Genomic DNA, 13,041 nt, shown 5'->3' with positions numbered 1-13,041 from the left:
TTCTTTTCAAGCACATTTGTAAAATTTAAAAAAAAAAGTTGGAAAAGAAATCATAATTAATAGGTTTGAAAGAAATGCTTATTATGTATGTGTCTTTATATATAATCCAGTTAATCCAACTTAAATTCTTCCTTTTTTTCTAGGTTATCGAAACTTTAGGCAAAGCTATTAGTTGTTCGAAAAAAGCTGCAATAGATTTTGCGACTATGATTGATCGAGAAGGTCGTAGTATTGTCAAGTGCTCAACTTTTAATGTCTGCAATCAGGTACGGCATGTGATTGAAAGAGTAACTTCAAGACAAGCAAGCAAGCTTAATGTATGTGTGATGCATTCTGAAGTTATTGCTCATCAAACATTTGCTCTGAAGCTTCTTAACTGGATGCAGAAAATTGTGTCCCTGAATGAAGGTTTGTTCAATGCTTAATCTTAAAAGATGAAATGTGGAAGGTTTTAATGTGGATATTTAAATGTGGAAGGTTTTTGGTTTTTAATACTTCAATGAATGTATTTTTTAAAAATTTTCTTACACTTGAGAATGAGGAGACCCATGAAATTTTAGTCTTTATATGACGGGCAATAGATCACGTTACCATAACTGATTTATAGACGTAATGATGAGTTTTCATTCAAAGGTTTTGCAGCCCTTAAAAAAGCCTCAAACAAATTTTTATTTTTAAAGGTTAGAGCCTTTAATAAAAATACTTAATTTATGCTGGGGGTACTTAAGCTCTTTATTTCCATTCTCATTATCTTACTCTGATGTCATTGCCGTCCTTTCACTTGTAATACAACTCTGCATCAAAAATAGAATGTCTTAAAAAAAGAGAGTTGGACAGCAGCAAACTAAAATTCTATAGACAAAAGAAAAAAAAAATCAGTCCTTTTCTCTTACATTTGCTTTCTACATTGCTTATACCAAGAGGGACCGGGTAATACAACTTTTCGCTTGGGAGAGGGATGTTCCGGGAGATTGAAACAGGGATGTCCAAGAATTCATATTTTTACATTTTGTTCTCTTGAGAACTTACAAAAATCCTGTAAAGAATAAAATATAACCTGTTTGCATATAAAACAGGGTTGTCACGGGAGTTTTCAGTTTCTTCAATTTTTTTCATTCAAAAATTGTCAATCTCTCCAATTAACACTAAGGTAGAACATCAAAGTCAGTTTTAAAGGCAATACTCCATTTGTGGCTGTTACACCATGGAAGTTAAACTCTTTTCTACTCTTGCTCAGAACATGCAAAGGTCTAGTCTGGAGTTTTCTTGAAAAAACTGAATACAAAGAACAGTTTCATTCATTTAATGGAGAAATTAGTTTAAATGAATTTTATTGCAATGTTTTGAAGTCCAGAGAAGATCCAAATCTTTAGAAAGTTGTGTCACATGGCAGTATAGCTCTGGGAAGTGGATTTAGCATGTGCTTTTAATTCTTTGATGAGCCAAAGAGCAACACTTTTTATGCTAGAATTTTAAATGTTTCAATTTTAAAAAGATTTACTTCTGTACATAAAACTAGCAACATGAATGAGAAATCATAAAGCTTTTGAAAAAGAGAAGATTGTTCAGGAAAAGAAAAAAGGAGTCTGAACAAATTCGAAACATGGTAAATTTACTTGTTGCAACAGAAAAAAAAACTTATGACTGAAAAGTTAGCAATAGTTGTGAAAATCAATGCCCAAATAATTTTTTTAAAAAAATCTTTTTTTTTTTTTTGAAGTAATTATTTAAACATGTATCACACATGCAAAAATGATTTAATATTTTATTTGACATGCATCTTTATGCAACTTTTATTTAAAGAGGGTGAGATTAGTCATCAATATGTTTTGTTTTGCTTAACTTATTTTTTCTCTTATAAGGTCTAAGTAATGAATGTTAACAAGAAGACTATTGTTTCTAAATTTAAATATAAATATTCTCTTACCACACTGTTGTTCCAATTTTGATGAATTCTTGATTACTTTTACTTATTTTATTTATTTATTTACTTATTTATTTTGTGATGGAAACTATCAAGGTATCAATGATCTAGTAGAGTTTGAATGTTCCTTACAAAATCATACAGGAAAAGCACAGGGTATGTTTTCTCCAGAATTAACTGGAAAGCCCTGTAAAAATGTAGTCCATTTGTTTCTTTTGTTTTCCTTTGCCCAATGGAAATGACAACACATTAATTAAATTGTTGCCCTGAATTTCATTAGTCATTTTACAATGGTTTAAACAATATGCATTGCTAACTTTTTGGTCACAAAGTAGTTTTCTTTGACAATTTGTAGGTCTAGAATTCAAGTATAAAATTTTAAAAGAAAAAATCTATCTGTAACTTTTTGCACTGTTGCTATTAGAAATTAATGTTATGGGAATAAACTGAAACGAAAAAAGAAAAAAATAGGGATGTTTAAAAGGGAATTAGAAAGTTGAACTATGAGAATTGTAAAAAAAAGTGATGTCAAATGCAAATAGGTTTATTTTTAGTTTTTCTGCTTTCTATCGTTTACTTTAAAGCAAGTTGTGTCTGAAACTCGGTTAAATATTTAAAATATAACATAAGAAAAATTTTAATGAAGTATTTGAAAGAAAAAAGTACTTTAAAGATGTGTTAGTTTCAAAAGAAAATGTTTATTGGGGAACTGGAAAAGATTAGTTAATTTAATTCTGTTGTTATTTTGCAGGAAAATACAAATATTGATTTTAAAAAACATTTTTATTCAATATAAAAGTATTCCTTCTTTATTGGTGAAATATTTTAGCAAGATGTTTTTCATATTTGTGTTTACAAGGTTCTTTGTAATTTTAAGAGTTTTATATTTTTGTGCCATTGTTCTGAACATAAAAATGTACAATTGATTAAAGTACATATTTGTATATGTATGTTGATGCATATTATTGTCATTAAAAGATTAATTTTTCTTTCAATAGGATTTTGTCATGTTTTCACCACTGAAATATTGGATGATGACCTTCTGGAAAAAGTGATGCTTGTTGATACGAAGTTGTGGAAAACTGCACGAAACCAGTGGCATCAGCTGTTCATCAGTGGCATGTTGATGGAATTGCACTGTAAAAAAGCATTTGCAAAGTGTTTTACATCTGTCTACCCAAGACTAATGCAAGATTTTATCGCTGATGACCATGAACATTCTATTTCAGTGACTTCTTTGTCAGTTCAGATATTTACTGTTCCTACATTGGCTCATGCTTTGATTCAAGAAGAAAATGCAATTACCGTGGTGCTAAGAGCCTTTTTGGCTGAATGTGAAAGAAATAAAAACGAAGAAGGTAAACTCGCTTTTCAAAGGAATCAAAATAATAACAGTTTCAGGAGAGCTCAATATATGTTGTACGATTTAAGCTATTTAGTCACTGTTACACCATCTCAGTGGAATGATCAACTGAGGAAGAACTTTCGATGCGGCATGCAATCATTTTTTACACTGTTAAGTATGATGCAAGGTATGGATGCTGTTGTGAGACAAATAGGTCAACATGTTGAATATGAAGCTGAATGGGAAACTGGAATAAATTTGCAGCTTAAAGTTGCAACTATTATGTCACTTATGCTCAAGTGGTGTGGATCTGATTATAGTGTCTTTGTCAAAACTTTTCGCAACAATCTGAAGCACTTTCAAAACTCACAATCAAAAATAACCTGCGTTGGAGTAGAGTTGGCCAACCATTCAGCATCATGTATTGAATATAATGTTGCTACAGAGCCTGTTACTATTCATTTACCATTAGTAAGGTTTATAGCTGGCCTTTTCTTGCACTTTGAGAAATTCAATCTCTCATATGAAGGACCACAGTTTGTAATGGAAAATGTTGAAAGGCCTAGTCCTGAGCAGTTGATGGAACTTCCTCTAAGAACTTTGGTAATGTTAGCTCAGTTCCGTGCAGGAATGTGGAGGAGGAATGGATATTCCTTGTTGAATCAAGTGTACTTTTACCACAATGTTCGCCTCAGAGATGAGATGTATGATAAGGACATATTAATGTTACAAATAGCAGCTTCTATGATTGAAAGCAACGAGTTTCTTATTCATTTAATTTATAAGTATGGTTTACTCAATTGGGCTGCTGAAAATTATGATGGTACCAACCGCAAATCAGAGGATGATAATATTCGTCAAATTTTGACCATTGCTGAAGAATTTTTAAGTCTTGTTTTAGTGCTTGTGTCTGAAAGATATGTTCCAGGATTAGGAAGTGTTACTGAAGCTGAAAAAATTAAAAAAGAAATCATTCAGTTACTTTGTATCGAGCCTATGCCCCACAGTCAGTTGTTTAAGATGTTGCCAAAAGATCCTAGTGATGAAACTGGAATGGAGAAAGTTGTTAATGAAGTTGCAAATTTCAAGAAACCTCAAGGATCTGGCACAGGAAAATATGAGCTAAAACCTGAGTATTATAAATGCTTTAATCCTTTTTACTATCATTATACTAGGGAAGAACAGTCAAAAGCAGAAGAAATTCAGGCAAAAAGAAAGAAACAGAATTGTGAAGAAATGTGTTGCTTACCTCCTGTTCCACCTGCATTTTGTCCAAGATATGCTATAATAACCAACATTCTCCAGTGTGATGTCATGCTGCATGTTATGGAGTTAGTTTTGAAAAGAACAGTTAATCTGCATTCATCTGCCTTTTCTGAAACACAACTGGAAAAAGTTTTGCACTTAATGGGAATTGCATTGCATGAGGAAGAACGTGCCACTAGTACTGAAAAAGAGAGTTCTTTCTTCTGTTTCACTGCACGAGCTAATAAAAAAGATTTTATAAACTTATTGGAGGAATGTCTAAAATCTCCACGTGTAGATTTATGTGGTGAGGCTCCTAAGGACCTTTTACGTTGGGTTATAAATAAATTTAAAGCAGTTGAAGCTCTACATGCGAGAAGTGATACAGAGACTCCTGATGTTGATGCAATTCAATCAACTTCTAGTTCTTGTGAAAATACTGTTCAAGATAGGAAGCGCAAGGCTGAGATGGCTGCAGCTAGGAGGGCTCGAATAATGGCACAAATGTCTGCCATGCAAAAAAGTTTCATCAAAGAGCATGCAGATATGTTTAAGGATACCTTGATAGAAGATTCTTCTAATTTATCCAAATCAGAAATGGACATATATGTTGAATTATGTACTGACGACCCGGTTTGTTTTTATTCAGATACCAGGTGGACTTCACTTTCAAATAAAGTTTATACGTGTATCCTGTGTCGTGAAGATCAAGCACTAACATGTTCAGGACGTGCATTAGTTTTAGCTGCATTTGTACAGAAGTCATCAATTTTATCAAAAAATCGAAAGCACCAATTGATAGAGCCAGAATTATATGATCCTTTGTTATTGCCGTCTGATTTATTCTCAGCTCCTCACATTAGCACTTGTGGTCATGTAATGCACAGTGACTGTTGGCAGAAATTTTTTGAGTCTGTCCTTCATAAAGAGCAAAGAAGACCATTACGGTAATTATCTATATTAAGCAAAAGTTTTATTGATTAATATAGTATTTAATAAACTGATATCAATATTTGCTTCTTAACATTTAAAAATTTTTTTGCTAGCTAGGAAAAAAAGTCAAAAATTTTTGCTTGAAATATTCATGTTAGGATGTAGATGAAATCTTCAAAATTTGTATTCTTTGTAAAACATTTTTTTTTGTTTGTTTGTTTTTGTTTTTTGTGAATTAATGTTATTTTTCTCTCAAGCATTGTATTTTTTTGTGATTTATTTTTCATTACATTTGGAAGAAAACCTCATTTTTGTATTTACTACTTACATTTTTTGTACAAGTGGGAATACACACAGCAATTTTGAAAATGTTGAGAACTTAGATTGGAAGAATTTATTTTAAAACCATTATCCTATGCAGGAACCATTTTAGAAATGGGAGTAAGATTTTATGCAGTGAAGAATTTTTGTTTAAAACTCATTAAATTATTTTTATTATCACATAATTAGTAGGGAAAATATTTTTTTATTGATGTTCTTGAACTTTCAAAAAAAAAAAAAAAAATATTTTTAATGCAAGATTGACTGTATTAATAACCTTTACAATTTTTGTTATTTTACCTGATGATTGTTCTTGAATCTTAAATCGAAAAATGGTACTGACTCCTAAGATGTTTTCTTTGAGCTTTTCATTTTTCTAATAGTTCATATTTGCTTTGAAAATCTGCTAATTGATGTGTCTAATAATTTTTGTTATCTTGTTAGGCTACTGTGGATATCCATTTTAAGTGGGGTGTGAAGTCAATTGCTTTAGTGCTATGTAAATGGCATCAATTTTGAGTCATGAGTGTAAACTTAGGGGAGAGTAAACAGTTTTCAATGAAATTGAAAATGGGAACAAAACGTTGACAATACCACTAACTAAACCAGTTAGCATTAAACAAATTTATGGATCCCTGTTTATTTGGCCAATATTTCCTAAGCAACCAATAAGTGTTTTAGGATACTACTGTTTGTAGCTATAATAATGCTCACAGTGTATCTTAAGAACGAAGAAGAAATACATTCATATGAATAAATGATTTATTTCCTTTCTTTCCCCTCATTTCTTTTAGAGCACTTGTGTGTTGAAATATAGCCTTAAAAAAAAAAAAAAAACTGCAGATATTGCTTTTAAAGCACCTATTAATCATCTCCAAATGGCAGATCAATTTATATTTTTTAACTATTCTATTCAAATTAAGAAATGTTTATATATAGAAGTAAATCAACCAAATAATACTGAAACTTAAGTTCTTGTTTAATATTTTTCAAATGAAATTAAATTTAGATTTAGTTGTGATATTGAATGTTTGTTAAATTTTAAAATATTTGTAGTGTTAAATGGGGATGAAAAATTATGCTAAAGTTTAGTTATAAATTTTGATAAAATTAAACATTTATTAAGCAAATGTTGTGTCTTTGCATCATGAATTGTATATTTAGTGTCTAATTAAACATACTATATACAAAATTTACTCCAATTGCACCTGTTTGAATTTCTGATACATCCTAATACAAAAAGGCCAAATTCGTGATTTTGCCAAACTGCGCCAAAAATGCGATTTTATTACCTAAGAAAGTTTACTACAAGAAAATAAACAGCAGTCAGTTACATTCATTTTTTGCCATTGAAAGCCAAAAAAGACCAAATAAGTGAAAGAGGGGAGAAAATAATTCTTTAAGTATTTTTTTTGTATTTTTTTTAAGTAATATTAAGAACTACTAATAGTTTGTTGTAAAAACATTATATAAGAGTTTATAAAAATCTAAAAATATATTTTAAAAAATTATTTTTTAAGAAAAATAACTATATATATATATATATATATATATATATATATATATATATATATATATATATATATTAGGGTGTCCCAAGATATAATGGCGAAAAAAAAATTTGTGAAATCGATTACGCATACCCTCCAAATTTTTTCCATTTCACCTCAGAAACATGAGAAAAAAGTTCCATTGCAATTAAATAACGGGAACCCGTGCCGACTTCAGGTCAAAGTTGGACCTAAAATCCTGTAAGGCGACTACAGTGGAAAAATTGCTAACTGCATAATTCATTACTACACGCGACATCAATTTATTTAAAGCAGATATTTACAACAATATTAGACTAAAAGAAACATTACTGTACATATTTTTAATTCAATGTTTGCTTTTTGCAGTCAGAATAGAACGTCCTCTGCTCTTGAACACAACGTAACAGATTGTTTTTGTTCCACATCAGCTGTTAGCAAACCATGAAAGTTCTGCATCATTTTTACCGCTCTTTCAGCTGCATCGTTTACTGCACTAAGCTTTGAGACAGTCTTTTTCACATAAAGGAATGAAATATTATTGACCATACCATAAAAGCTGGATGAATTTTTGTAGAGCAGCTTTTGAGATAATTGGGTCCACATTTTCGTACACTTTTATCAAAAAGCACAAATCTTTTTTGGGTGCTTTGACTGTCAAAATGCATTGAAGCCATGGTTTCACGTATATTGTCACTACAAAAAAGCAGACATCAAACAATGCTTCATTTTCCTTCGTATCTAATTTTAGTTGTGAACTAAATATAATAGTTTTAGGGAGTAAATCGCTCGAGCCATCCATCGAGCTTTGTGCATGACTCCCGGTGGTCTTATTTTAAATTCATTTTCTGGTATATCCACCTAAAAATATGATAGGCAGTTCTGTCAACTCTTGATAGTCATCCCTGAGCGTAATATTAGTAAGTTCAGCACGGTAAAAGTCAAGTAAATTTTCCAAGTTAGGGTACAGTTCGGAACAACTCCGCAGCTCCTCCATAGCACTGTATTTAAGTGAGATAGATCAGTTCATATATGTGATGGCGGCAAGCAAAGGAAAGCATTTCTCTATCAAATTTTTGCTCAAGAATAGCGCAAGAACCACTTAAAGGACCTGTTCTGGAAGCTGTAATATCACAACTTAACTTTGTCTTCGAGATTCCAATCTAAAACTGCCTTTCAAACAGCCTTTGTTTGTTCTTTTCCTGTGGAATTATCCAGTTTAGACTCAGCAATGAGTTGTTCCGTCACATCCATATAAAATAACTATAGATAAGCGATCTTCTTTTGATTTTTGAGCACTCAAAGCAGGCAACAGTCCCATCTTCCTCTATTTTGATTAACCGAAGTGCATCAGCATGTGCAATACTGAATCAATTGTTTAAATTACTTGAAAATTCTTGTTGGCGCTGCCTGAATACTTCTTGCAGTTTCTCTGCATTTTTTTGTAAGTCTCTCTAGATTTGATTCAGGTTTTTAAGTTTATTCACACAATTTAGCAATTTATTTTTTGGTGGGAACGCGTGCCTTTTCCCAAAAGATGATGCATTCCCGAATAGCGATATTTGCACTTTCACTGATGGTTAAATTTACTTCTCGAATGTTATAAAACAAAACCGACAGAACTTGTCCGTTAGAGGGAAGTTTCAAGCCCGTAGTTTGTTGTTTTACGAATCCTATTAAAAATATCCCTTTTTTCAAACTTTGCAATTCCACTGCCATGTTTCGTTCCCTATGGAAGGACTATACTGCGCTCGCTGACCGGAATGTATTCGTACTGACATGTTTGACGGTTTGCAAATTACTACGGATAAGCCCCCCTCCCCCCAACATATGTTTTTCTGTTTTCATTTGTTTTCTGTGCACTATTTACAGCTGTTTTGAGCTTTGAAAAATATCGCGTCGCCAGCATTAGCTTGCTTATATGAATACACGTGCTATTTACACGTTTAGGCCTTTAGGCGCAAGTCGGCACGGGTTACCGTGCTTCAAATTGCATGAAACTTTTTTTCCAACGATTTTGATATAAAAGGAAAAAAATAAGAGGGTATGCGTTTTAAAAAAACGACTTTCATTTTTTTGGGACACCCTAATATATATATATATATATATATATATATATAATATCTCACGTACATGCATCAATTGCTTTTAAAATAAAAATATATGTAGTTGGTTAAACCACTTAATTTATAAGAAAAGTTCGTTTGGTACTGGGTGAAGTTCGAACTAATCAAAAATGGATATTTCATGAAGTTAAATAAAATGTGCAGATATGTGAACAGGTAAGTGATGTGTCAATAGATACTAGAGACATACCGAGTACTCGGTAACTACTCGGTACTCGGCCAAATTCTGATCAGATACTCGACCAATACCGAGTAGTTGCAAAAAATTGAATATTGTCCAAGACATATACTAAAATTTATATAAAAAAAAAGAGCAAGCATTATATTCTGCAATCATTTACAATTAAAATTTATAAGTCAAATTTAAATTTTGAGAATAATGAAGTTTGTAATGCTTCAATGGAATAAATCTTTATTTTAATGTCCCCAAAGTTAATAAAACTTATTTATTAAAAATTACGCAAAAAAGTTAAGTATAGAAAATATGGAATTTTTATATTAAAAATGGATTTTTGCTACAAACAAAAATTAGTTATAAAAAATAAAAATACCTTTGCTTAAAAAATAAAAGGAAATAAAACAACGTTAAAAGTACAGTGCAGAAACTCTGCAGACACGTGTTTTGACGTTACAAGGAATTCCTTTTTCACTGCACAAAATGGGAGCTCGTAGATTTAAAGGCATCCGACAAAAATCAGATTTTTTTGTTGAATGTCTTTACATTCTTTAGCTCACATATTATGCACTGAAAAAGACGTTCCTTGTAACAAGGGGGGGGGGAGGCAGAAACACGTGTCTGCAGTGTTCCTGCACATTTGTTTTATCTGCTTTTAAAAATTATTTAAGTTTGGCGGACTAGAACTATGATTGATTGGTATACAGTGAAACCCCTCCTAACAGACACCCCTCTTATGCGGACAATTTTTAATTCCCCAGTTCCAATGCAAATAACATTATTAAACCCCTGTCCTGCAGACACATTTATATTGCAGACAAAAAAAATTTGTCCCGTTAGTGTCCGCATTAGAGGAATTTTACTGTTATTTGTTTTAATTCCAACTTGATTAATCATACCTTTTAATTATTTGTTTTTAATTTTAAAAATAATTTTTTTGTAAAATTTTTGACACAAACAAAATTGTATATATATAATGCGTAATTAAATTTCAGCAGGAATTTAGTTTTAAAAACTATTATATGGACAAGGAGGTTTATACTACTACTCCAATAAGTTCAAAATTCATCACATGTGTGTCGGTGGTTCTTCTTAAAACATAATTGGTACTTGGTAACTCAACCGAGTAGTGAAAGGCCGAGTACTCGGTACTCGGCCAAAGTGCTACTCGGTACGTCTCTAATAGGTACCAAGCATTCATATGCAGTCTTTGTTCGTCTTCTTCTTCTTTTTTTTTTGTTAAGCTAATGAAATTTTTTTTCTGAAAATGAGCTGATGAATGAAAGTAGTAATAGAAAAGTAGAGTTAATCTACTACCTGAAAAAATTCAGTGAGCTCTGTTTTTACCTAAGTGTTGATAAATAATTCCTTAAGTTTTTGCTAATAAAAAATTTGAGGGGAAATTTTCAACCCCCTTTTTAGGATTTTCAAAATCTTCTAAGGGTGCTTACTAAAAAAGTCTGAAAATTTTTAAGATTTTATTTGTTAGTGAAAAGGGAGCTTATCAATTAATCTGTATCAGCTTCCAGTCTTTTGGCTCTATCCCCGAGCTATATGAAGTATTGAAATTTTTTCGAATTAACGTCTGCACTCTCAACAAAGATGTTTGGATACATATATTAGTATATCCTAGAGCCTTATATGCTTTAATTTCTTTCAAGTAATCTCATATTTTCTCCCTAGAAAACCTAAAGCTATGAAGTAGCTTGTGTCTGACTCATATGCGATGATTAAGAGATAAGATTAGTGTATATTATAATGAATTGTTCATTCCCCAAAAGTCTTTTCTCCTACACTTAAATGACAATACAGCCACCAAATTGGATTTTAAAAGTTGTTTATGTAATTTTTGCTACAAATATTTTGTATTTGCTTCAAATTGCATAGTAATTTTATACAATATTAAAGATTATGTTACAAAACAATGAGTTCACCTGATACAAAACTGATCTTTCTGATACAAAATTGACTTTTTCATTGATACAAAAGTAATCATCCTGATACAAAATTGACTTTTTCATTGATACAAAAGTGATCATCCTGATACAAAACTGATACAAAAATGAATTTTCGGTTTTCCACCCCTGTATATATCTTATGGAAAACAAGTAATACTAAATATATTTTTTACAATTGTATAATGTTACAGAATTGTGATAACTATGTTCTTCCAAAAGTTAATTAAAAACTTTTGTGTTAAACACCAAATTATTAACAAGTCTAATATTTTTCATGAATGATGAAAGCAACATTTTGCTTTAAAATTGCTTTTAGCTTAGGAATTCCATCAACTATTTTAGGAAGACTTTATTACCAATTTGAGATTTAATCCTGCTAAAATGAAATTACATTTGTAGGAGTCATTATTGCTTTAGAAATAATCAAAATAAAGATTTTTAAAACCTGTATAAAATTCAATTCTCTTGTTTCTTTGACATGTACCTTCAGCTCATAAATCACAATTTTTTCCTTAATTAGTTTTCTGCACTTCTTGTTCATGGGTGTCAAAAATTGGCATGTGTGCAAGTTTGTGTATCATTTTATTTTCAATTTTTAAGTTTTTGGTTTTCATATTTGCATTACTGTGTGATAATTTCTTCTGGTTGTTTCACAATATCTTCTGGTTTATTTTTTAATTCTTCTAGTTTCTTCTAATTTTTTAGCATAAATCTTCCTTTTTTTCACTTGAAAATAGCAGACATGTTTTTGGAAGGAACCCTTTTCTCTATGTAAAAAAGGGAAAAGTTTATGATTAAAAAGTCATTCAGCAAAAGCCAACCACAGATATTGGCTTCAAGGCCATTTGGATTGTAACGGACAGTCGTGTCTCTATACAGCACCTTTCTCGATGGATGACTTTGGGGGTTTGACAAGCCTGAATATTCTAGATCTCGTGTTTCGGTTTTCTGATAGACACCTTGTATACTGTCGGTGGTTTCTCTCCCATTTTGGTCTAATCGGAAATGAGAGAGCCTGCCCAAGACTGCCTCTAAAGAGACCTTGCATAATAACAGTAGTTTAACTTTCTCATAAATCTCCCCAACCAAAAGGTCGGAGTTGATTGCAATTCGGCAGGTTCCACCGAATCATGCATGGTATTTTGGTCGGAAGACCTGGATGGTCTCACCAGTTGGACATCCCTAGGAGACAACAGACAGCTATCTCATGCTTTTGGAGTGGTCACATCAAATCTCTTGCTTTCCAGCTGGAGGAGAAACGGTTTTACCGTTGTGTCATTGGTTCTTTGCCAATCAGACCAACCCCAATCATATACTCAAATGCTTAAATGTCACAGTTCTTGACATTTTAAGAGACACAAACTAATTTCTGGATTTTTTGGAGGTTTTAGTTTCACAGAGACTGTCTAACTATGCTACACCATCTGTGATTAGTAACAACAACAAAAGTTAAAAATTGTATTTCAATCAAAACATGTGAATTAT

General features: G+C 31.5%; 1 protein-coding gene across 1 annotated transcript in view; it reads left to right on the top strand.

The window, feature by feature from the left end:
• The window catches only part of LOC129229450 (E3 ubiquitin-protein ligase UBR2-like), a 55,183-nt gene that overhangs the window by 21,278 nt on the left and 20,864 nt on the right, over nucleotides 1-13,041 (top strand). Inside the window, exons 5-6 of the mRNA XM_054863761.1 lie at nucleotides 144-408; nucleotides 2,923-5,461. Of these exons, the coding sequence (XP_054719736.1) occupies nucleotides 144-408; nucleotides 2,923-5,461 (2,804 nt within the window). The remainder of the gene's footprint in view (nucleotides 1-143; nucleotides 409-2,922; nucleotides 5,462-13,041) is intronic.

Source organism: Uloborus diversus, chromosome 9 (genome assembly GCF_026930045.1).
Source record: "Uloborus diversus isolate 005 chromosome 9, Udiv.v.3.1, whole genome shotgun sequence".
Classification (NCBI taxonomy): domain Eukaryota; kingdom Metazoa; phylum Arthropoda; class Arachnida; order Araneae; family Uloboridae; genus Uloborus; species Uloborus diversus.
Note: the sequence above shows the minus strand (reverse complement) of the source record. Positions and strands in the feature narration are given on the sequence as shown.